General features: G+C 48.1%; 1 protein-coding gene across 1 annotated transcript in view; it reads right to left on the bottom strand.

Moving 5' to 3' along the window:
• Positions 1-2,105: 2,105 nt before the first annotated feature.
• The window catches only part of LOC140492351 (chloride channel protein ClC-Kb-like), a 72,395-nt gene continuing 49,866 nt past the window's right edge, over positions 2,106-24,634 (bottom strand). Inside the window, exons 15-23 of the mRNA XM_072591272.1 lie at positions 24,249-24,382; positions 22,562-22,698; positions 18,874-18,907; positions 15,219-15,283; positions 14,743-14,811; positions 13,102-13,140; positions 10,534-10,638; positions 6,436-6,522; positions 2,106-2,791 (exon numbers count right to left, since the gene is read on the bottom strand). Coding sequence (XP_072447373.1) covers positions 2,672-2,791; positions 6,436-6,522; positions 10,534-10,638; positions 13,102-13,140; positions 14,743-14,811; positions 15,219-15,283; positions 18,874-18,907; positions 22,562-22,698; positions 24,249-24,382 — 790 coding nt within the window. The 3' untranslated portion in view covers positions 2,106-2,671. The remainder of the gene's footprint in view (positions 2,792-6,435; positions 6,523-10,533; positions 10,639-13,101; positions 13,141-14,742; positions 14,812-15,218; positions 15,284-18,873; positions 18,908-22,561; positions 22,699-24,248; positions 24,383-24,634) is intronic.

Here is a 24,634-nt window from a genome sequence, read left to right as displayed (position 1 = left end):
ATTCTATATGATCGTGGCTCACCTGATTGTGGCCTCAATGCCACTTTCCCATCTGTCCTCCCATAAATCCTTAAAACTCCTGACCAGCAACAATCTGTTTAACTCAGCCTTGAACAGAACCGATGACTCGGCCTCAGCCAGTCTCCAAAAGGTTCCACAGAGGAGAAGTTTGGAACTGTTTTGATGTTTGCTTACCATTGCTGGGTTAAAATCCAGGACGTCACTCCATAACAGCACTATCTGGGTATCCCTAGCCCTCAAGGAATGCAGAAGATCAAGAAGACAGCTCACCACACACTTCCTGAAGGGCAATTAGGACAGGCAATAAGTGCTGACCCAGCCAGCATTGTCCACATCCCCCGAACAAATGAAACAATAATATTAACTATTCTCTGAGAAGAAATTTCCTCTAGCTCCATCGCAAACGGGAGGCTCCTTGTTTGAAAACAGTGTGGTACACCCTCCCAACGAAGGGAAACAGCATCTACCCAGTCCAGTTGACTCAGAATCTTATGCGTTCCAATAAAACCATCTGCCATGTTTCTAAACTCCAACAACAGTTCCTCATAACTCTTCACCTCAGCAGTCAGCCAATTGAAGGTTCGCCAAACTGCATCCAGTGCAATTGGAAAGTTCTTGCAAAGAGCCAGTATAGGTCCGATGGGCTATATGATGGGCTATACGATGCTACATGATTCACCATGACTGCTTGCAGCTCAGTCTTGCACAATTTGGATGCGCAGTTCACAATGCCATCATTTGGAAATCCTATCCTGAAACCTGGACTGATCACTGAATCAAAAAAATCCCTCCCACCCCCTCGAAAAAAAGTCTAAATTCCCAACTTTCTCTGGGGGTGTTTGTTACCCATGTGAGAAGGTCAATATGACACAGGCCACAGTGGACTGGGAATCAGAGTTATTCACTGCAGAATTACCAATCTCTGATCTGTTCTTGTAGCCACAGTGTTTATATTGACTGGTCCAGTTCAGTTTCTGGGTCAATGGTAGCCCCGTTGAGAGTCGAGGATTCTGTGACAACCATACCACTGAATGTCAAGACCTGGAGGTACCGGTGTTGAACTGGGGTGAACAAAGTTAAAAATCACATAACACCAGGCTATAGTCCAACAGGTTTATTTGAAAGCACTAGCTTTCAGAACACCGTTCCTTCATCAGGTTAAACAACCACCTGATGAAGGAGCAGCGGTCTGAAAGTTAGTGCATTCAAATAAACCTGTTGGACTATAACCTGGTGTTGTGTGATTTTTAATTGAATGTCGAGGGGGGCGATGATTAGATTCTCTTTTACTGGGAACGGGCATTGCCTCAGCACAGGTGTGGCACAAACGTTATTGGCCACCTATCAGTCCAGGCCAGGATATTAACCAGGTCTTGCCCCACTGTGGACGTGGAGTGCTCCTGTAACTGGGGAATGGAACTGAACACTGCATGTGATCAGTTCCAGCCGAAGATACGCACCCTCAGACCTGGTGGGAAGGCCGCTGATGGAGAAGCTGAAGAGGGAACCTCACCCTGAGCAACTCCCGCAGCAATGGGATGGAGCCAACTGACCTCCAACAACCACAACCATTTTCTTTTTGTTCAACCCATCCAGCAGAGAGTCGCTACTGAATTCAATGACAGAATTTAGCTGCACTTTTGATCGAGAGCTGGATGGAGAAACAGTGTCACCGTGTGGCGAGACTGAGAACAGCAAGCACTACAACAACATCTTGCATCTTCGCAGCATCTCCACCAGAATGGAGGGAGGAAAGCTCAGATTCCGACGGGCAAAGGCATGCTTGTTGACAGGGGAGGGGTGAAGTGGGAGATGTGGCCTTGGCGGCACCGTGGCTCAGTGGTTGGCACTGCTGCTTCATGGCACCAGGGACCCGGGTTCAATTCCACCCTCGGGAGACTGGCTGTGTGGAGTTTGCGTGCTCTTCCCATGTCTGTGGGGGTTTCCTCCGGAGTTTCCTCCCACAATCCAAAGATGTGCAGGTTAGGGTGGATTGACCTCACTAATTGCCCATAGTGTCCAGGGATGTGCAGGTTAGGGTGGATTGACCTCACTAATTGCCCATAGTGTCCAGGGATGTGCAGGTTAGGGTGGATTGACCTCACTAATTGCCCATAGTGTCCAGGGATGTGCAGGTTAGGGTGGATTGACCTCACTAATTGCCCATAGTGCCCAGGGATGTGCAGGTTAGGGTGGATTGGCTGTGCTAAATTGCCCCATAGTGCCCAGGGATGTGCAGGTTAGGGTGGATTGACCGTGCTAAGTTGCCCATAGTGTCCAGAGATGCGCAGGTTAGGTGGGTTAGCCATGGGAAATGCAGGTTACAGGGATAGGGTAGGAGGATGGGTGTGGGTGGGATGCTCTTCAGAGGGTTGATGTGACTCAATGGGCTGAATGGTCTGCTTCCACTCCGTAGAGAAACTATGACTCTATTCCAGACACAGCATTGGGGGAACAGGGGTGGAGAGAGGGCAGCTGGGTGGAATGCAAGAGGTGAGTGACAGATTCATTTGCAACATGGTTTTCTCTGGCTTTTTCAGTAGTGGCTCCTGTCAATGAGAAGGCAAAGTGATCACTCTAGCAGTGTTCAGATCAAGGCAGGGCTGGAGGGAGATTCCAACATCCAGGCATTGCCACGCTCCTTTGTCCTTCAGCTCTCCTTGGCACCTTCGTTGTGGATCAGGGTGATATTCTGAGGCAGGTCCTCCTCCTTGGAAAAGCTCCCCCTGGTAGAAGTCCCCTTCACACAGCTTTCAACCGCTGCCTTCAGCTGGAGAGAAGCACAAGGGAGTCACAGCGAGTAGCAGCACTCCATGTGGTACAGTACTGGTGGGGACAGGTCTATCCCTGTCTAACACTGGGGTACAGTACTGGTAGGGGACAGTCTGTCACTGTATAACACTGGGGTACACTACTGGTGGGGACAGGTCTGTCACTGTATAACACTGGGGTACAGTACTGGTGGGGACAGGTCTATCCCTGTCTAACACTGGGGTACAGTACTGGTGGGGACAGGTCTGTCACTGTATAACACTGGGGTACAGTACTGGTAGGGGACAGGTCTGTCACTATAACACTGGGGTACAGTACTGGTAGGGGACAGTCTGTCACTGTATAACACTGGGGTACACTACTGGTGGGGACAGGTCTGTCACTGAATAACACTGGGGTACAGTACTGGTGGGGACAGGTCTGTCACTGTATAACACTGGGGTACAGTACTGGTAGGGGACAGTCTGTCACTGTATAACACTGTGGTACAGTACTGGTGGGGACAGGTCTGTCACTGTATAACACTGGGGTACAGTACTGGTGGGGACAGGTCTGTCCCTGTCTAACACTGGGGTACAGTACTGGTGGGGACAGGTCTGTCACTGTATAACACTGGGGTACAGTACTGGTGGGGACAGGTCTGTCACTGTATAACACTGGGGTACAGTACTGGTGGGGACAGGTCTGTCCCTGTATAACACTGGGGTACAGTACTGGTGGGGACAGGTCTGTCACTGTATAACACTGGGGTACAGTACTGGTGGGGACAGGTCTGTCCCTGTCTAACACTGTGGTACAGTACTGGTGGGGACAGGTCTGTCCCTGTCTAACACTGTGGTACAGTACTGGTGGGGACAGGTCTGTCACTGTATAACACTGGGGTACAGTACTGGTGGGGACAGGTCTGTCCCTGTATAACACTGGGGTACAATACTGGTGGAGACAGGTCTGTCACTGTATAACACTGGGGTACAATACTGGTGGAGACAGGTCTGTCACTGTATAACACTGGGGTACAGTACTGGTGGGGACAGATGTGTCACTGTATAACACTGGGGTACAGTACTGGTGGGGACAGATGTGTCACTGTATAGCACTGGGGTACAGTACTGGTGGGGACAGATGTGTCACTGTATAACACTGGGGTACAGTACTGGTGGAGACAGGTCTGTCACTGTATAACACTGGGGTACAGTACTGGTGCGGTCAGATCTGTCACTGTATAACACTGAGGTACAGTACTGGTGGAGACAGGTCTGTCACTGTATAACACTGGGGTACAGTACTGGTGCGGTCAGATCTGTCACTGTATAACACTGAGGTACAGTACTGGTGGGGACAGGTCTGTCACTGTATAACACTGGGATACAGTACTGGTGGAGACAGGTCTGTCACTGTATAACACTGGGGTACAGTACTGGTGGAGACAGGTCTGTCACTGTATAACACTGGGGTACAGTACTGGTGCGGTCAGGTCTGTCACTGTATAACACTGGGGTACAGTATTGGTGGGGACTGGTCTGTCGCTCTGTAATACTGAGGTACAGTACTTGTGCGGATGGGTCTTTTCCTAAATACCTGATTAGGTTCTGTGAATTTATGTACTATGATGTCCATGAACTTGGTGAGGAGGTTGAACAAAAGCCATTTGACATGTTACAGCTGTAAGGGGCTGGTAATATTGGGCTCCAGAAGCCTCTCGCACTGACCTCGATTGTTCGATTTTCAGGGATAGGACAGTCTCATCCCAGGTTGTGTGACACTCCGGTGCATCTCCACACAGGGAGTGCTGTGGAAGAATATCCGGCCAGCTGCAGAACTGCGTGTAATTTAAATTAACTGCAATACACCCGATGCAGTCACAACCACCTCCGGCCATGCCTTGTCTGCAAACCTTCAGTTTGCTTTGTAAATTACTGTGTGAATGTCCATCTGATCATTAACTCTTGATCTATCTCCATTACGCTCCCAAAGATTTGATTCAAATATTTCACTTGGACTCATCAGGACTGATGCAAGAATACCAAATATCAGCAGTAGCAATGAGTTCTACTGCATGAGAAAAGGGTACTAATTGGTTTGGCAGGTTAACTCTGGTTGATCGTGTAAATATTGCCCCCCCCCATGCTTTTATTTAATTCAGAGAATGGAACTGGACATGGTCATTTTTGCACAGGTCCCCATGTAGGAACATTCACAGTTGTAGCAACCATATCAGACTGGATTCCACCTGACGCTGTCGTTCAGTGGGTAGCTCATTCGCCTCTGAGACAGGTGACTGAGGTTTGAGTCCCAATCCAGAGACTCGGTTCTGGTCACCCTGGATATTATTAAATTGGAGAGGGCTCAGAAAAGATTTACCGGGAAATTGGCGGGAATGGAGGGTCTGAGTTATAAAAATAGGCTGGGACGTTTTTCACTGGAGCATAGGAGGGGCGACCTTATAGAGGTTGGTAAAATCATGAGGGGCATGGATAAGATGGATAGCACGGGTGGGGGAGTTCTAAACTAGGAGGCATAATTTTAAGGTGAGAAGGGAAAGATTTAAAAAGGACATGGGGGGGGCAACATTTTTTTTTAACACAGAGAGTGGTTTGTATGTGGAATGAGCTTCCAGAAGAAGTGGTGGATGCAGGTACAGTTACAACATTTAAAAAGGGGTGGCACGGTGGCTCAGTGGTTAGCACTGCTGCCTCATAGCGCCAGGGACCCAGGTTCGATTCCAGCCTTGGGTGACTGTCTGTGTGGAGTTTGCACATTCTCCCCGTATTTGCGTGGGTTTCCTCCGGGTGCTCCGGTTTCCTCCCACAGTCCTCCTAAATCGCCCAGAGTGTTCGGTGCATTAGTCAGGGTAAATATAGGGTAGGGGAATGGGTCTGGGTGGGTTACTTTTCAGAGGGTCAGTGTGGACTTGCTGGGCTGAAGGGCTGTTTCCACACTGTAGGGGATCTAATTTAAAATACTTTTGGATCAGTACATGAATAATCGAGAGTGTGGTGCTGGAAAAGCACAACGGGTCAGGTAGCATCCGAGGAACAGGAAAATTGACGTTTTGGGCATAAGCCCTTCATCAGGACATGAACAGGAAAGGTTTGGAGGGATATGGGCCAAACGCAGGCAAGTGGAACTAGTTTAGTTTGGGAACATGGACTGGTTGGGCCAAAGGGTCTGTTTCTGCGCTGTATGACCCTATGACTTGACAACCTTAGGGCTGACTGTCCTGGTTTGGAGTTGCTGCTCCTGCCTTTGGGATGACATTAAATGGAGGGCCCTGCCTAGTCTCTGAGATGGTTGTAAATAAACAACCCCCGAGCTGCTATTTGAAAGAAGAGCAAGTAAGTAGCCAATCCTGTACTTCTCATTCAGCATCAGTCATGGCTTATCTTGTCAATATTGCACAGCAGTCTGCGGGATCCCACTGTGTACAAACAGCCTGCTCTGTTTCACACACTGCAGCAATAAACACGCTTCAAAAGCACCTCATGGGTGGCCACTTGTAAAGCCCTCTGAGGGCGCTGGAGATTGTGAGAGGCGATATACAAGTGCGGGTTTTTCATTTTGTGAATCTCTACGATTTTGAATCACAGCAATCTGGGGAAAGTCCCTGAGGGATGAAGGATACTGATTGCTGCCTTCCCTTACCTCTTTCAGAGCAACGACACCAACAAGTCTTCCAGTTGACGTCACGTAGGCTATCCTCAGTCCCAGGAGATTGAAGAGGTCGTAACACTGAAATTAAAGGAGTGCTTTTATTCATTTATTTTTTTAAAAGTTCAACCGTCACCCGAATTGAGCTTTGATGTTTGTCTCTCCAACACTTTTGTAGCTTCCATCTTATGTAAACCGTAATATATATGTCTCTGCTGTGATGTTCTGTCATATCAACTCCCATTCATCCATAACTCCTGACAGACCTAGACGGGCTTACCCCACCCTGACTTAATCCCCCTTGCTACTTTTGCAATTTCTTCCATCCCCACTCCCCCTCCAACGCGATCTGTCCAGTTCTAGCCTAACAAACAGTCATCAATCCACCATTGACGGCCATCCCTTCAGCTGAAATTTCCTTCCGAAATTTTTTTCCCACTCTCTCTGCTCGTTGAAACCTCCTGCTTTTCACCGCCTGTTTCGGCAGACAGAACTCCCTGTGAAGCACCTTGAGGATAGCTTCGCAACATTAAAGGCGCTACATCAATGCAAGTCGGCACTGCTGTGCCTGAAGTTAATCCCATGACGGGTTGAAGGAGTGTGGGGAGCAGGCGGGAAAATAGAATTGGTGCCAAGATGAGATCAGCCTTGGCTGTATTAAACAGCACAGCAAGCTCGAGGGGCTGAATTGCCTACTCCTGATCCTGGTTTCGATGTTCTTAATATATACCATAACAGACGAAACCCATTTATCCCCCAGTTACACTGACATTGTACAGTGAACTTAAAAAGACTTACAAGGGGGTGCCAGGCCCCCTACAGTGAGCGACATTGTAAAATAATTCTTTTTTTGTAAAAAATATTCTTTATTTATGAAATTTCTATAAGTACAGCTCAAAACATATCAACTAAAAACAGAAAATGCTAGTGATCACAGTGGGTCAGGTGGAGAGAGAGCAAGCTAAGGTTTCGATTGAAGGGCTTTTGCCCGAAACGTCGATTTCGAAGCTGCCTGAACTGCTGTGCTCTTCCAGCACCACTGATCCAGAATCTGGTTTCCAGCATCTGCAGTCATTGTCTTTACCTTGTCTTCATCAGAGCTGATGGGAACTGTGGTGGGGACAGCATTCCTGCAATAGTTGGGGGAAGAGGGTGGAATGGTGGGAGAGAAAGGGTGTTGACAGTTCAGGTTAAGTGACTGGAATGTGAGGGTGGCAGATCAATGGTGAGTCTAAAGACTGGAAAGGGTAGGTAGTTCCCCCTGGGGTGGGGGGAAGAGGACAGAGCATGCAACAAGCAAAGCTAAAAGAAAGGGAAGGAATGGCAGTGGGTTCAACCATCTGTGGGTTGAACTCAATATTAAGTCCAGAAGGCTATAAAGTGCCGAGTCTGAAGATGAGATGTTTTCCTCTCAGTTTGTGCTGTGACTCACCGGAACACTGCAGCAAGCCGAAGACGGTCATATGAGCAGGACCCCGTGTTAAGATGACTGGCTACAGGAAGGTCGGGGTCCTGGATTGGAGGTGCTCTGCAAAGCTCTCACCCAAAGTCTGAGTTTGGTTTCTCCAAATGTAGAGCAGACCACGCTGGGTGCAGTGAATGGAACAAACAAGTGAATGGAGGAGGTGCAGGTGAAAGACCCTGCTTCACCTGGAAAGACTGTTTCGGGCCTTGGATGGTGAGCAGGGAGGAGGTAAAGGGGTACCCTTCTGCAGTTACAAAACATATCGACTTGGACATTGTGGAAAAGACAACAAAACTCTGCTTTCCTCAGTTGAGCAGAATACTTGCTATTGTGCCACGTTCCAACTGCACAACTGTACTTTAACTGTAAGTGCACAGCCAGAGGGGCTCCAGACATTACCAGCCCCTTTGGCCCACTAGGGCTCAAAGTGACCTTTCCCTCTCACACTTTGGCAGTGACTGTTCTAAGGTTTAGTTCGTCCCTCAGAATAAAGTCCTGGCCTTGGATACCAGGTAAAAACAATGACTGCAGATGCTGGAAACCAGAGTCTAGATAAGAGTGGTGCTGGAAAAGCACAGCAGTTCAGGCAGCATCCGAGGAGCAGGAAAATCGATGTTTCGGGCAAAAGCCCTTCATTCCTGATGAAGGGCTTATGCTCCTCGGATGCTGCCTGAACTGCTGTGCTTTTCCAGCACCACTCTAAGCTAGACTCTGGCCTTGGATGCTGCCAGAATGTAATACTTAGTTCAAGACAATTTCTTGCAGTTGGAGACCCACATGTTTCAGGAAGATTACAGACTGTTTTTCACTCAGTTGATGGTCCTCCAAAGCACAGTCGATGATTGTCTCCATGTGTGTCCTGGGGAAAAGCCCGTAGAGTTCTGCATCACTAGCTACGTAGGACAAAACCGCAACAAAATCTCTCTCCAGACCTTTGCAAAGACACGTTCCAGATGGAGATAGAACCATAGAGATGTACAGCACAGAAACAGACCTTTCGGTCCAACCAATCTATGCCAACCAGGTATTCTAAACTAATCTAGTCCCACTTGCCAGCATTTGACCCATATCCATCTCAATCCTTCCTGCTTATATAATCATCCAGACGCCTTTTAAATGTTGTAATTGTACCAGCCTCCACCACTTCCTTTGGCAGCTCATTCCATGCATGCACCACTCTCTGCTTTAAAAAGTTGCCCCTTACGTCCCTTTTAAACCTTTCCCCTTTCACCCTAAACCTATGCCCCTCTAGTTCTGGACTCCCCGACCCCAGGGAAAATACCTTGGCTATTTACCCTATCCACACCCCCTCATGATTTTATAAATCTCTATAAGGTCACCCCTCAGCCTCCGACACTCCAGGGAAAACAGCCCCAGCCTATTCAGCCTCTCCCAGTAGCTCAACCCTCCAACCCTGGCAACATCCTTGTAAATCCTTTCTGAACCTTTTCAAGTTTAACAACATCTTTCCTATAGCAGAGAGACCAGAATTGAACATAGTTCTGCGATAACACGACAGTTGCGTTCCTCCGTAATCTCGCACTGTAGAAAATTGCACTGTGGAAAACCATTACAGAAAATCGCAATGTAGCAGATCACTAATAGAAAGTCACTATACCCATTCAGTAGAAAGTTTGTGTTATCCATTTCGTTAATCGCATTATAGCCAACTCGTGTTAGTGAAACGTGCATTTTACGTGAACGACCCATATTCCAAAAGTGGCCTAACCAATGTCCTGTACAGCTGCAACATGACCTCCCAACTCCTACACTCAATGCATTGACCACTATCCTGCCTACCTGCAACTCCACTTTCAGTGAACCATTCACCTGCTCCTCGTGGTCTCTTTGTGTGACAGTCTCTTCCCCCACCCCTGTAGCCACCTCGAGGGCAGCATGCAGTGGCGCTGAGTGCCTGGGCATGCATGAAGGATCTCACAGGTAATGCCCGTCTCACCACCAGCCAAACCATGTCTTGGTGCATGTTGCAAAGCTTTGGTGACGAGGCGTTCTGCCAAATGACTTCGACAGTCTGCCCAGGGAACAACCCAAAGGGATCCACCCTTGACATTTACGCCTCCCATGCTGAGAATAACAAAACGGTCGGGTCTGACAGTATATGACAGATGGGAGCAGTCAACGAAGGCGATCAACTCTTACGGGATGATGTAAGACACTGGCTGGGAAGTTGTGGGGGGGGGGTGGGGTTGGGGATATAAAGCAAGACTTACAGAGCATGATCTTGTTGTAACACAGCAGCCATGATCGAGTGGTGGAGCAGGCTCAAAGGGCAGAATGGCCTAATTCTGCTCTTATATTTTGTGGTCGTATCTTTTAACAGGCAACAGATGGTTGGGGCACCATGAGGAACGGACATATTGGTGACCAATGGCAGGAGAGTAAGGAACTTGGGCGATTGGGCACAGGTGGGTCACATGACTGTACTTCCAAGGGTGTGTCCCACTGAGGTGGATGAGCTGAACATCCAGGCAGGTTGGGGAATGGAGCACCATGTTGGCTCCGGTTCTATTTGGACGCAGTAAACCTGCTCACTCAGTCAACAGGGAGCCAATCAGAGGGAGCAGGGGATGGTTCAGATCAATCCACTCTTGGGACTGAGCTCTTACCTCATACAGGGTTTCTTTCTCCACGAGTCTGAATGGGGCTGGGTCAATGACACACTCATCCAGCTTCAGCACCTCCTGCAGCTGAGCGTATTCCCAGTTCTCCACCTGCGCCCAGAAAAGAAGATCAAACCTCATTTGTTTTAGGAAAAGCACAGTCAAGTTTTGAGTCTGGGCCTGGAGGGGCTGGCCTATCAGAAGCAACCAAAGCAATGTGTCAGAAACACACTGAAGTCAGCACTCGGGAATAGGATGGTTTAGATAAAGCTCAGAGTAAAGGCCTTTCCACACTTTCACCACACTCCCAGGACAGGGACAGCACGGGGTTAGATACAGAGTAAAGCTCCCTCTACACTGTCCCCAATCAAACACTCCCAGGACAGGGACAGCACAGAGTTAGATACACAGTAAAGCTCCCTCTACACTGTTTCCCATCAAACACTCCCAGAACAGGGACAGCACAGGGTTAGATACAGAGTAAAGCTCCCTCTACACTGTCTCCCATCAAACACTCCCAGAACAGGGACAGCACAGGGTTAGATACACAGTAAAGCTCCCTCTACAATGTTTCCCATCAAACACTCCCAGAACAGGGACAGCACAGGGTTAGATACAGAGTAAAGCTCCCTCTACACTATTTCCCATCAAACACTCCGAGGACAGGACAGTACAGGGTTAGATACACAGTAAAGCTCCCTCTACAATGTTTCCCATCAAACACTCCCAGAACAGGGACAGCACAGGGTTAGATACAGAGTAAAGCTCCCTCTACACTATTTCCCATCAAACACTCCCAGGACAGGGACAGTGTGAGGTTAGGTACAGATTAAAGCTTCTTCCACACATGCCTCTGAGCAGATACAGGAATGTAGAAGTGGTTTGGAGTATTAGGTTTGTCTCAGGCAGGTTGAAATGTAAGGGATGGAATCCATGGCACAAGGTTCTGGTCAGTCCTTAACTGGAAGAAAGTGAGGACTGCAGATGCTGGAGACCAGGGTCAAAGAGCGTGGTGCTGAGAAAGGTCAGGCAGCATCCAAGGAACAGCAGAATCAACGTTTTGAGCATAAGCTCTTCATCAGGAATCTGGAAGAACGAGGTTCAATTCCAGGCACCATACCTTCAGGAGGGATTGGTTTACCCTGGAGAAGGCGTTGCTCACAGGATGACTACACTGGGCCGAAGGGCAACAATGCAAGGATTCCATTCCCTTGAACGGAGGTTGAACAATTTCATTAGAATTTTTGTTTAATTCTGACACAGGATGTGGGCATTGGTGGCTGCACCAGAATTTGGTTTGGAATCAGCTGCCTCTTGCACCAGTACACCCACAGTACTATTGAGAAAGGTAGTTATTTCCTTTGGCAAGTGAGGGAGGAGGTCGAGGTGAGGGGGAATCGCCTTCAAATTGAAGCCAGGTCTTTCAAGGGTAGGATAAGGAAGCACTCGAAGTGTAATGGGAATCTGGAACTCTCTCCTCTCACAAACAAAACGTTGAGGCTGTTGAAACTGTTAAAATGGAGACCGATCGGTTTTTATCGGGTAGCAAGATTCAGGGTTCCAATATCAAGACAGGTAACTGGAGCTACGACCAACATTCCCTCCCATTTTTCTTGTTGCTGCAGGAGCCTCCAAAGTCCTAAATGTTGGGCATGGAGCCTCCCAGCACGTGCTGCCTAGAGGGCATGTTCGCTAGAACCCCCATCAGCCATGGTCTAACTGAATGGAGGACTGAGCCTGAGGGACTGAATGGCCTCCTGCTCCTATGGAGGTCTGAGATTGGATGCAAGCAGATCCTTGATGCAGCTCTAAGGCTTGGGAGTGTAGGAGACTCCTTCGACCCAGCTCCCAACAACCTTACTAACCCTCTCAGAAGGCAAAATGGGTCTGTCTGTCTACCTGAGGTCAAATTGGATGTTATTAAATGGTTAACCTCCAATGATTCACTTGGGAGCACTGACATTTTCATTCTCATTGACCAATGTATTGATTCTCTTTAGTTTAGATGATTCAGGAATGCTCCTTTGTCTGCTAACCATAAAGAATCTCTCCCTATTCAAGTTTCACAATATTTGACGATTCATAACATGCCTGGCCCTCCCTGGTTTATCATACCCTGTTGTTGCAGGAGATTAGTCCAGTCCCTCTCCCACTAGATGGCCACCTTGGCTTGATCAGTATCACTGACCTCTCTGGGTTAAGGGGCTCTGAAATCTTGGGCTTTAGCGTGTAGCATTCAGCTGCCATTCCACTACAGTGCCATGGGGGGGTGCTGTGTGGCCCCTTTCGGACAAGTTGTTAAACCGTGGCCCTGTTAACTTGGTCATGTGGTGTACGCATAATGTAGCTTTTGGCCCTATTGGAGGGAGAGACCTCCCACTGTCCTGGGCAATATTAATCAAATTCCTCCAAAGACAAAATGCATCATTCATTCCCACTTAATCCTTGCAGGATCTTGTTATGTACACCATTTGCTGCCAAGTTAGCCTCAGCAACGAAAGGAAAATGCTGTGATGACATGAAAGGTAAATAAAAGTTAGCTCTTTCTTCACTACTGAATACAAACATCATTACCTCCCATGTGGTCATCGTGTCCAAGACCTCCTCTCCGTCCTGGAACAAAAGTCAAATGAAAAGCATTTATTGAGACAATGAGCATCATTTAATATAAAGTTTAGGACTATGTAGAGGATTCCTCATCTCTGCTTTTCAGGGGGGGGGACATGTAGTTTGGACAAATTAATTGATCCAGCTGTTGGGAACCCACACATTTATGTATGATGAGAACTGGAAAACGGAGTTCTGGACATTACTGGATTAGTCATAGAGTCATAGAGATCTAGAGCACATTTAGAAAGTACTCATCAAAAACAATCACCTAGCTATTCTAATCTCATTTTCAAGCACTTCCAATAGCATTGTATATCTCAGCATTGCATGTGCACATTTAAATATTTCCTAAGTGTTATGAAAAGTTTCTGCCTTGACCACCATGACAAGCAGTGAGATTCAGATACCCACATTCCCAGGGGATCTGTTTCCTCATATCCCCTCTAAACATCCTGCCCCTTATCTTAAATCTATTCCCCTGGGCATTGGTCCCTCCACCAAGGGGAAATATTCCTTCTTGTCTCCCCAGTCTGTGCCCCTCATAATTCCATACATCTCAAACACATTCACCCCTAGTCTTCTCTGTTCCAGGGAAAACAATCCCAGTCTATCCAATCTCTCTTCATAACTGAAATTGTCCAGCCCAGGCAACATCCTGGTAAATCTCTCCAGATGGGCAACATCCTGGTAAATCTTCTCTGCACGTTCTCCAGAGTCATAGAATCCCTACAGGGTGAAAACAGACCCTTCAGCCCAACAAGTCCACATTAACCCTCCAAAGAGTAACCCACCCAGACCCATTCCCCTTCTCTACATTTACCACTGACAAATGCACCTAAACTACACATCCCTGAACACTATGGGGCAATTTAGCACGGCCAATTCACCTAACCTGCACATCTTTGGACTGTGGGAGGAAACCGGAGCACCCGCAAACACAGGAAGAATGTGCGACCTCCACACAGACAGTCACCTGATCGAACCCAGGTCCCTGACGCTGTGAGGCAACAGTGCCAACTACTGAACCACCGTGCCACCTCCATCTTTGAACGCGTGTGTGTGTTTAGTTTAATTTCCACAGTAGCTTAGCTGCCATCCAGTTTGCCACTTGTTTGACTAGTTCTGCTTATAGTAAATGTGCTATTTTTGAGTTTACTGGAAAACGCCTGGTGAAAGTCTCTTGTTGTTCCAGTTAACTGTAACAAAGAGAAACAAATTGACCGTTTGGGTGATTGAATAAAGGATTTGCACTCTTGGTACAGCACGAGGAGAAGTGGGATTCAATTTCCAGTGTGATCCTCCCTCCAGAGATATAAGACTACCAAGAGGGAATTACCTGCTTTACCCTTGTCTGATTGGTTGTTATGAGGAGCTCCATGGAGCGTATTAGTCTCCCGTGTTTTTAATGCACCGACCCCATGCCAGAGTCAATGGGCAGTGCAGGTGGCCCGACCAGTGCCCTACCCATACTTCACTGAGCAGCACTCCTCCCTCACCTCCCTGTCATCGCCCCTCGCAGCAAATAGACCGATTTGCCAGAAGGACGTTAAGACTCCTTCCTCCCCGCACTGCAGTCCCATTTGGATTAATATCCTCCCTCATTACCACAGTGTAGCAACGAAACCTCTTCTGCTTGCTTGATTTTGATGGGCGACTTTCTTGAATCGCTTTGGCCTGTCAAAGATACAAGACTAGTGAGGATTTTTTTTTTTGAAAAACTACCCCTCTCCCCGATATTGATAGCCCTTTAGTCCTTTCCATCTCTTGTCAGGAGGCCCAGCTTAGAAGGAGATTGGGAGAGTTACTTCCATCTCTGAGGTGTGCTCTGTTCTGGGCAGACTCGCCCTCCGAGCTCCCTTTACACTGGTCTCAGAGGATTGTCCATCCCAGTAACTCAGTGAAAGCCAACGAGCAGAAGACAAGTGCTCTACCTGACTGAGCCCTCGGGAGCAGGGTTCGGTGTAACAACAGCTTGAGGAGGCCACTCCCATAGAAGTCCCTCTATCCTTTCAGGGGGCTAGCTGAGAAGACAATTGAAGTTACTGGTTGAATGGGTCTAGAAAAAGCCCCTAGTGTCCTACCTCTTCGTTCTCAATGTAGATGTTGTCTTCTCGGTTTAACTGCTGGGTCTCTGGAGGTTGGGCATCTGCAATAAAGATCCAATAAATGTGGGGTGGATGGCCTTTGTAATAATGTAGGACTGTGTTCAGTTCTGGTCAGCAAGCTTAAAGGGTTAATCAATGAGGTTCAATTACATAGACTGGGCTTGAGTTCCCTCAAGCTTTGAAGATCAAGTATGTGTCTAATTGAGGCATTTAGGATGATTGGCTTGGACAGATGGAGAGAAATTACTTCCTCCCTTTGAGGCAGTTCAGACTAACAGGCAAAATCTTAACACTCTTAAGCTGAGCCAACCGGGAATGATGCCAAAAAGCAGTTTGTTATTCAGAAGGGAGTGGGAATAGGGAGCTTCCCCTAACCCTCCTGTGTGTGGGTGCTGGAGGCTCAGCTGAAAATATCAAACTGGAAATGCACGTCAGGAGAGCTGGTTCAGACAGAACGGGCTGAATGGCCTCCTTCTGGGAGATTGATGGAACGTAGTTGGGTGGAAAGGATATTAAGGGTTACAGAAGCTAGGTGGATACATTGAGCTAAAATACAGAGCAGCAGGCTGCAGGAGTTGAATGCAGAGATTGGTGGGTGTGTGGAATGCACTGTCAGCAGTGATGGTAGAGTCAGAGACATTAGGGACATTTAAGCTACTGCTGGACAAGCACATGGACGGCAGTAAACTGAGGGGTGTGTAGGTTAGGTTGATCTTAGATTAATTAAATGCTCGGCACAACACCATGGGCCGAAGGGCCTGGACTGTTTTATGTTTCATGTTCCATGTTCCATGTTCTATGTTCTAATTTGCCCAGTGGGTTGCTACACAGGGGTTGGTTAGCATCAGTTAGCTGGACAACTGGTGAGTGACCCTAATTGTGTGGGTTCAATTCCTATACCAGCTGAGGATACCAAGAAGGCCTCACCTTCTCAACCTTGCCCCTTGCCTCAGATGTGATGACCCTCAGGTTAAATCCTCACCAGTCATCTCTCTGTCCAATGAGAGAGCAGTTCTACAGTTCTCTAGGACTACAGTGACTTTACTTTAACAATTGGCCCTAGAGACCAGGCCCGACATCATTTGTTCCTTAAAAATTAATAATAATCAAAGGCATTTGGAACACTGTGCTCAATTCTGGTCTCCCAGCTATATGAAAGATGTTGTTAAACTTAAAAGGGTTCAGAAAAGATTTACAAGGATGTTGCTGGGTGAGGCTAAATAGGCTGGGGCTATTTTCCCGGACTGTCAGAGGCTGAGGGATGATCTTGCAAAGGTTTATAAGATCATGAGAGGCATGGATAGGGCAAACAGCCAAGGTCTTTTTCCCCAAAGCTAGAGGATAAAAATTCAAGGTGGAGGGGAAAGATTTAAAAGGGACCTAAGGGGCAATGTTTTCAAGCAGAATGTGGGTGGTTAATGGAACGAGCTGCTGGAGGAAGTGGTGGAGGCTGGTACAATTACATTTAACAGGCATCTGGATGGGTACAGGAATAGGAAGGGTTTAGAGGGATATGGGCCAAATGCTGGCAAATGGGATTAAATTTATTTAGGATATGTGGTCAACATGCATGAGTTGGACCGAAGGGTCAGTTTCTGTGCTGCAGAACTCTATGATTGTATGACTTGTGGACAGGTTGGTGGAATGGACGGAGGAGAGACAGATGTAATTTAGTGCAGAGAAGCTTAATTCTTCCCATTATTTTGAGCGACAAGATAAATAAAGAGTACAACTCCAAAACGAGAGCAGGAGCAGAGGGATCTGGATGCGTACGTACATAATTCATTGAAGGTGTCAGTACAAATGGAGGGCACAGTTAGTAAAGCATACTGTATCCCTGGCTTCATTAATAGAGGTATAGAGTTCACAAGCAAGGAGATTCTGTTGAACTGGTGTAAGACACTAGTCCAGCCTCAGCTGCAGTGTTGTATACAGTTCTGGGCATCACATTTCAAGAGAAATGCAAGGAAATTAGAGAAAGTGCAGAAAATATTGACGAGACTGATTCCAGGGATGGGGAACTTCAATCACATGGACAGATTGGAGAAGTTGGGACTCTCTTCATTAGAGAAGGCTGAGAGCTGTTCAAAATCATACAGGGAGTGGACAGGGAGAAACCGTTCCCATTGGTGGAAGAATTGCGAATGAGAAGGTCGCACTTTAGGGTTATTGCCAAAAGAAGCAATGGCGAGGTGAGGAGAAACCTTTACACACAGTGGGTGGTTAGGGTCCGGAATGTACTGCCTGAGAGCGTGATGGAGGTAGACTCAGTCGAGGGGGGACGGGCACTAAATGAATTGCCCATTTGGAGAGCTGTTGCTACTACAATGCACCAAACAGATGCCTTCTGTGTTGTAACCACTCTGCGTATTTGAATGCATACTTTCAGTCTGACTCCAGTGCCTTTGATTGGTTGGTTGGCGTGTTGGTTTCATGTCCTGACCCCCTGGTGCATGTGGAGAGTTGGGGGGGGGGGGAGGCGGGGAGGCGTTGGGAGTGCTGGGGTCGGGGAAGAAAATCCAAGGAGTTTCAGAGGTGCGAGACAGCAAAGGTGAAAGACAGATTGGATTCATGAGGGTCAGCAATGGAGCAGAATCAGAGAACTGTTCCAATCATTGGCACATCATCTTTGATATCGAAACCTTCAAGAAGATGGACTGGCAGGTAACTGGGGAGAGCAATGAGAGGCTGGAAGAGCATGGGAAAGGATAGGAGGGTCTAGAATGTGAATTTAATAAGTCCCAATACCCACCCCCACCCCCCATCCAAGTTTTTAAAAATACATTCATGGAATGCGGGTGTCATTGGCTAGGCCCCAGCATTTATTGACCGTCCCTAATTGCCCCAAGGGCAGTTAAGAGTTAACCACATTGCTGTGGGTCTGGAGTCGTATATAAGCCAGACTAGGTAAGGGCGGGAGATCCCTTAAAGGCATTAGTAAAGCAAACAGAAGCCCTACAGTGTGGAAGCAAGCCATTCAGTTCTTCGAGTCCACAGGGACCCTCCAAAGAGCATCCCACCCAGACCCACCCTGCTATTTTTTGTAACCCTGCACTTCCCAAGGTTAACCCACCTAGACTGCACATCGCTGGATACCACGCAACAATTTAGCGTGACCAATCAACCTAATCCGCACATCTTTGTGACTGTGGGAGGAAACCCACACAGACACGGGGAAAATGTGCAAACTCCACACAGACAATCAGCCTAGGCTGGAATCGAACCCAGGTCCCTGGCACTGTGAGGCAGCAGTGCTAACCACTGAGCCACCCCAAATAGGCTTTTAATGCAGTAGTTGCTATGGTCAACATTAACTGAAACTACATGTCAGTTGCAGCTTTTATTAAGTGAAGTAAACTCATCCAGAAGTTATGGTAGAATTTGAACACCCACCTCTGAATTACAAGTCACATGGTCACTGTACTATCATGCCTTGTACAGATACACCCACAGGCACAGAAAGCAATGCAGACACATTTACACACGCACAGAACCTAATGTAAACATTGAACATACAATACAGGAGTAAATGCAAAATTACCTGGGGACCCAAGTCTATAGACACAATGCACAAGCACATCCCCAGGAAAGAAAATAAATACATTCACAGATACATATGTACATGACTCACCTTCACAGCCAATTCGGTCAGAACATGAGTTATTCTGAATTAAATAAAACATTAGCAGAAACGTTAATTGGTTCTGATACAGCTTTGTGACTGACAGAAATCCTCATACGAAACACACAGGTATAACTGCAGATAATTTATTTGTCACTGTGAAGTCTCCAGCCCCTTACGAACAATGTAATAATTTGTCAATCCATGTCCTTTAAATCAAAATTTGTTCCATTTCATAAGTTTACTTTTTCAAAACTCAAAATCACCCAGCCCTGACAAAATATTGTCTTAGTTAGACACAATTGCATTACTGGGAGGATAAACCTTTTTCAGGGTTTGAACTCAGTGATACTGCAGGAACGGAGATATATTTCCAAGTCAGGATGGTGAATGGATTGGAGAGGAATTTGCAGGGTCTGGTGTTACATCTATCTGCTGCCCTTTTCCTTCCAGATGACAGTGGCCATAGGGTTGGAAAGTGCTGTCTCGAGAGCTCAGATGAATTTCTGCAGTGCTTCTCAGAGATGGTACGCACTACTGCGACGGAGTTGGTGGTGGATCTAGTGTCGATCTAGCAGACTGCTTTGTCCTGAGTAGTGTTGAGCTTCTTGGGTGTTGTTGGAGCTGCCCCCATCCAGGCAGTTGAGGAGTATTCCATCACTCGCCTGACTTGTGCCTTGTCCAAGGTGGACCTCCTTTGGGGAGTCAGGAGGTGAGATATTGATGGGAGCTGTTGCCAAGGTTTGTGATGGGACCTAACCCTGTCCAGCTAACAGTCCAGACAATGCCATTGTTACACCTTGTTTGAGTGGCGATGCATGGGGTGTATATTAACACACACCAGAGGGTGGGGGAGGGGTAGTGGCTTCCATAATGTTATTCCTGTTATCTTCTGCTCTTTGGATTCAGACTAGTGGGTTGAATCCCTATTGGAACAGAATGTACTCTCCAAAATAAGGCAAGTGGAATTCACACATGGCCGTCAGTATTTTGTCAGGTAGGCTGTTTTTTTTGACACAAAGCTGAGGCCACAGAGCGGCCCTGCACGGTCAAATGTCAGCCTTGTCTATTCCTTTCATTTTTGGGAAGTGACAAGACTGTCTCTCTTCAACATGTGACCCCCGACCCACCACCACCACCAACTCCAACACCACCAATTCCACCACCACCAACTCCACCACAACCAACTCCACCACCCAACTCCACCACCACCAACTCCAACACCACCAATTCCACCACCACCAACTCCACCACAACCAACTCCACCACCCAACTCCACCACCACCAACTCCATCACCACCAACTCCATCGCCACCAACTCCATCGCCAACTCCATCACCACTAACCCCACTACCACCAACTCCATCACCACCAACTCCATCACCCAACTCCATCACCCAACTCCACCACCCAACTCCATCACCACCAACTCCATCGCCACCAACTCCATCGCCAACTCCATCACCACTAACCCCACTACCACCAACTCCATCACCACCAACTCCATCACCCAACTCCACCACCACCAACTCCAACACCACCAATTCCACCACCACCAACTCCACCACAACCAACTCCACCACCCAACTCCACCACCACCAACTCCAACACCACCAATTCCACCACCACCAACTCCACCACCACCAACTCCATCACCACCAACTCCATCGCCACCAACTCCATCGCCAACTCCATCACCACTAACCCCACTACCACCAACTCCATCACCACCAACTCCATCACCCAACTCCATCACCCAACTCCACCACCCAACTCCATCACCACCAACTCCATCGCCACCAACTCCATCGCCAACTCCATCACCACTAACCCCACTACCACCAACTCCATCACCACTAACCCCACTACCACCAACTCCATCACCACCCAACTCCATCACCACCAACTCCACCACCACCAACTCCACCACAACCAAATCCACCACCCAACTCCACCACCACTAACTCCACTACCATCAAATCCATCACCACAAACTCCATTACCCAACTCCACTACCACCAACTCCATCGCCACCAACTCCATCGCCACCAACTCCATCACCACCAACTCCATCACCACTAACCCCACTACAACCAACTCCACCACCCAACTCCATCACCACCAACTCCACCACCCAACTCCACTACCACCAACTCCATCATCACTAACCCCACTACCATCAACTCCATCACCACCAACTCCATCGCCACCAACTCCATCGCCACCAACTCCATCACCACCAACTCCACTACCACCAACTCCATCACCAACTCCATCACCACCAACTCCACTACCACCAACTCCATCACCAACTCCATCACCACCAACTCCACTACCACCAACTCCATCACCAACTCCATCACCACTAACCCCACTACCACCAACTCCATCGCCACCAACTCCATCACCACCAACTCCACTACCACCAACTCCATCACCACCAACTCCACCACCACCAACTCCACCACCACCAACTCCATCACCAACTCCATCACCACCAACTCCATCGCCACCAACTCCACCACCCAACTCCACTACCACCAACTCCATCACCAACTCCACCACCACCAACTCCATCACCAACTCCATCACCACCAACTCCATCACCACCAACTCCACCACCCAACTCCACTACCACCAACTCCATCACCAACTCCATCACCACCAACTCCACTACCACCAACTCCATCACCAACTCCATCACCACCAACTCCACTACCACCAACTCCATCGCCACCAACTCCATCACTACCAACTCCATCACTACCAACTCCACTACCACCAACACCATCACCAACAACTCCATTACCACCAACTCCACTACGAACTCCACCACGACCAACTCCATCACCACCAACCCCACCACCACCAACTCCACTACTATCAACTCCATCACCACCAACTCCACCACCACAGCATCTCCCACCACCAGCTCTACCATCATCAACCTCATCACCACCAACTCCATCACCACCATCACAACCATCTCCACCACCAACTCCAACACCACCAATGCCATCACCAACTCCACTACCACCAACTCCACCACCACCAACTCCACCACTACCATTACAATCAACCCCATCACCACCAACACCTCCAACACCACCAACTCCATCACCAATACCTCTACTACCACAAACTCCACAACTCCATCACCACCAACTCCATCAACACCATGCCAATCACCTCCACCACCACCAACTTCACCACCAGGAAATCCATCTCCAACTCCATCACCAATTCCACCACCACCAACTCCACCATCACCAACCCCACCACCACCAACTCTTAGCACTACCAACCCCACCTGCACCAGCTCCACACCACCAACTCTATCATCACCAACTCCACCATCAGCTCCACCATCACCAACTCCACCACCACCAACTCTGACACAACCAACTCCGACACCACCAACTCTGCCATTAACTTCACCATCACCAACTCCACCACCACTACTCCACCACCAACAACTCCTTCACCACCAACACCTTCGCCACCAACTGTACTACCACCACCAACTCCACCACCACAAATGCCATCACTGCCAATTCCACCACTACCACCACCACCAACCCCACCACCAACTCCATCCCCACCACCAATCCCACCACCAATTCCACCAGCACCAGCTCCACCACCACCAATTCCACCAGCACCAACTCCACCACTCCAACCCACCTCAATTACTCACCTCCTGGCCTGAGAAAAATCGTGCTGGCTGCCTGGATTGTTCTAGAATATACCTCAGCCTTCTCACTGGGCTCAGCTGCTCTGTCAGGAGCTTGGCAAGATTTTTACGCTTAATGGAGCCCAGCAAAACCTTTGACTCTGAAAAAAAAATTAAAGGAAACTTTGTTTTACCTCCTTTACAATCTTGTGCTCATCCCAGATTTGTCCTCTTGCTGACTATTTCTCCTTTAAGGATTTGGCTGGGGTCTCACACTCACACCACTTAGCATCTCCCCGAATGGATTAGTATCTGCTGGGGTAGGGTTCTACCAGAATGGCAGCCCTTCTCAATCTTGCCCTTGCTAGTAAAAGATGAAGTCAGCCCCTCAATGCTGGGGATTGCCTTAGGCCTCAGGGCTGGCATCTGCCATGTAATGTAGAATGTCCTTGGGAGTAGCTGTCATCACAGGGAATTATATACATCAGGCAAATGGCACAGAAATAGGTCAATCAGCCCAACCAGTCCACGCCATTATATCTGCTCCGTTTGAGCTACCCCCTGTCTTTCCTTATCTAAATCCCACCCTCTATTGTCTCCTCCCTCACACTTCTAGCTGGTATTCATTTCAACCACTGCCTTGTGGGAATGAGTGTCACACTCACACCGCCCTGTGGATGCGGAAGTTTCTCCCGAACTCCTGAATGGATATCTCGGACATTATCTCACACAGAAGTACCCCTTGTTCTGCTCTTTCCTGCACGATTCTCTCTGTCTCCACTGAAGACCTTTCAAAGACCTCTTCTGGAGGACCTCTATGACCAGTATAGATGTTCAGCGTGCCCATTCTTTCCCGATATGAAAAGGCACGCACTTCTGGTATTATTCTGTGTAAGTTTCCACTACTCCCCTCCAGTGCCTTTCTATCCTTCAGATAAATAGGGTCACCAAAATTGTCTGCAGGTTCTCACTCTGTGCACCAAGGACTGGCATCTAGTCTTCTGCAGAAACATTCAACCGAAAGCTGAAATAAAGGTAATGGATGTCCGCCCGGATTATGCGGCATCGTCGCTACTGATTGAAATTCCTTCCACGTGGGCAGGTAAAGGACTGTAGGTAGCTAGGAGGAGGCCACATTTCCCCTCAGCCTATTCTGTCATTCAATCAGATTGTTACTCAACTCCATTGTCCCTCCTTGGTTCCACAGGAGGAAGAGATGGTCCCTTAGTGAGAATGTTATTGGATTAGCCAAAAGCCTGGGCTAGTGCTTTGGGAACAGCGGATCGAACCCCAGCTGGTGGAATCAAATGTCAATAAATCTGGAAGTCTCAATAATGGCAACTGTGACAACAATAATTACTTGTTGTAAGAACCTGCCCAGTTCATTCGTGTTCTTCTGGAAAGACCTTACCTGGTCTGGCCTTCACATGATCCCAGACCCTCTGAAGTGACGGAGCCACTCGGATCAAGGGGCAATTAAGGATGGCCATCAATCCTGGCCTTGCTAGTAGCACTCACTACTCCATGAAAGAGTAAGGAATCGTAACTAAAATTGATCAAAACCGAATTTGAAATTTTTAAACCATATTGAATCTGCCTTGTTCCGATGGTGAGATCGCCACAATTGACACCATCGATTGCTACAGAATTGTTTGATATTCACATGGCTATGGATGTGTGTGTGTGTGTCCACAGAATTGTACAGAGGTACCTGTTGAGTCAACAAGAGGGAATTGTTTCAGCTCTGTGTTCTTCAGCAGGTTTCGGATGTCTTTGTATTTCAGGTCCTTGGCCAGGTATTTCAGGTCTGTCACCATAAAGTCCTCTGCGTAGATATCGTGAGCCCTGAAATAAGAGCCCACATGTTCAAGGTGCTCGAACATGTAAAAGCCGAGTTATCAATAAACCGTTTCCTGGCTTCTCATTTCTTTACGTTGCCCCCATCCCTCCTGCAGAGTCTCATGGGACTTCAGTACTGTGGTTAACGGTAAACGTGGACTGGTCAACGGAGTCCAGCTGTTTGCCTGCAAGGTGCGTCACAGCCAAGTCGTGAGCAGGCACCATGTGTGTGTGGATGCGCACTCACATAGACACAAA

This window comes from Chiloscyllium punctatum, chromosome 21, assembly GCF_047496795.1.
Source record: "Chiloscyllium punctatum isolate Juve2018m chromosome 21, sChiPun1.3, whole genome shotgun sequence".
Classification (NCBI taxonomy): Eukaryota; Metazoa; Chordata; class Chondrichthyes; order Orectolobiformes; family Hemiscylliidae; genus Chiloscyllium; species Chiloscyllium punctatum.
This window is presented reverse-complemented; position numbering and strand designations above follow the sequence as displayed.